Source organism: Lottia gigantea (genome assembly GCF_000327385.1).
Source record: "Lottia gigantea unplaced genomic scaffold LOTGIsca_242, whole genome shotgun sequence".
In the NCBI taxonomy this organism is placed as follows: Eukaryota; Metazoa; Mollusca; class Gastropoda; family Lottiidae; genus Lottia; species Lottia gigantea.
Genome location: NW_008708713.1, coordinates 122,600 through 124,119, shown reverse-complemented (window position 1 = coordinate 124,119; position 1,520 = coordinate 122,600). Strand labels below are relative to the sequence as shown.

The 1,520-nt window shown below is 19.4% G+C and overlaps 1 protein-coding gene across 1 annotated transcript in view; it reads right to left on the bottom strand.

Moving 5' to 3' along the window:
- Nucleotides 1–601: 601 nt before the first annotated feature.
- Nucleotides 602–1,520, bottom strand: part of LOTGIDRAFT_175124 (hypothetical protein) — a gene marked incomplete at both ends in the record, with an annotated part of 20,090 nt that continues 19,171 nt past the window's right edge. The window contains one exon of the mRNA XM_009055463.1: nucleotides 602–1,227. Coding sequence (XP_009053711.1) covers nucleotides 602–1,227 — 626 coding nt within the window. The remainder of the gene's footprint in view (nucleotides 1,228–1,520) is intronic.

Below are 1,520 nucleotides of genomic sequence, written 5' to 3'. Positions count from 1 at the left end.
TATTATAACATGTTTATTATGATATAACTCTATTATAACATGTTATTATGATATAACTCTATTATAACATGTTTATCATGATATAACTCTATTATAACATGTTTATTATGATATAACTCTATTGTAACATGTTTATTATGATATAACTCTATTATAACATGTTTATCATGATATAACTCTATTATAACTTGTTTATCATGATATAACTTTATCATAACATGGTTATTATGATATAACTCTATTATAACATGTTTATCATGATATAACTCTAAAATAACATGTTTATTATGATATAACTCTATTATAACATGTTTATTATGATATAACTCTATTATAACATGTTTATCATGATATAACTCTATTATAACATGTTTATTATGATATAACTCTATTGTAACATGTTTATTATGATATAACTCTATTATAACATGTTTATCATGATATAACTCTATTATAACTTGTTTATCATGATATAACTTTATCATAACATGGTTATTATGATATAACTCTATTATAACATGTTTATCATGATATAACTCTAAAATAACATGTTTATTATGATATAACTCTATTATAACATGTTTATTATGATATAACTCTATTATAACATGTTATTATGATATAACTCTATTATAACATGTTTATCATGATATAACTCTATTATAACATGTTTATTATGATATAACTCTATTGTAACATGTTTATTATGATATAACTCTATTATAACATGTTTATCATGATATAACTCTATTATAACTTGTTTATCATGATATAACTTTATCATAACATGGTTATTATGATATAACTCTATTATAACATGTTTATCATGATATAACTCTAAAATAACATGTTTATCATGATATAACTCTAAAATAACATGTTTATTATGATATAACTCTATTATAACATGTTTATTATGATATAACTTTATTATAACATGGTTATTATGATATAACTCTATTATAACATGTTTATCGTGATATAACTCTATTATAACTTGTTTATCATGATATAACTCTATTATAACTTGTTTATCATGATATAACTTTATCATAACATGTTTATCATGATATAACTCTATTATAACATGTTTATCATGATATAACTTTATCATAACATGTTTATCATGATATAACTCTATTATAACATGTTTACCATGATATAACTCTATTGTAACATGTTTATCATGATATAACTCTATTATAACATGTTTATCATGATATAACTCTAAAATAACATGTTTATTATGATATAACTCTATTATAACATGTTTATCACGATATAACTCTATTATAACATGTTAATCATGATATAACATGTTTATCATGATATAACTCTACTATAAAATGTTTATCATGATATAACTCTATTATAACATGTTTATCATGATATAACTCTATTATAACATGTTTATTATGATATAACTCTACTATAACATGTTTATTATGATATAACTCTACTATAACATGTTTATCATGATATAACTAATTAAAACTTTAAGCATAATCTGAATGTGATTG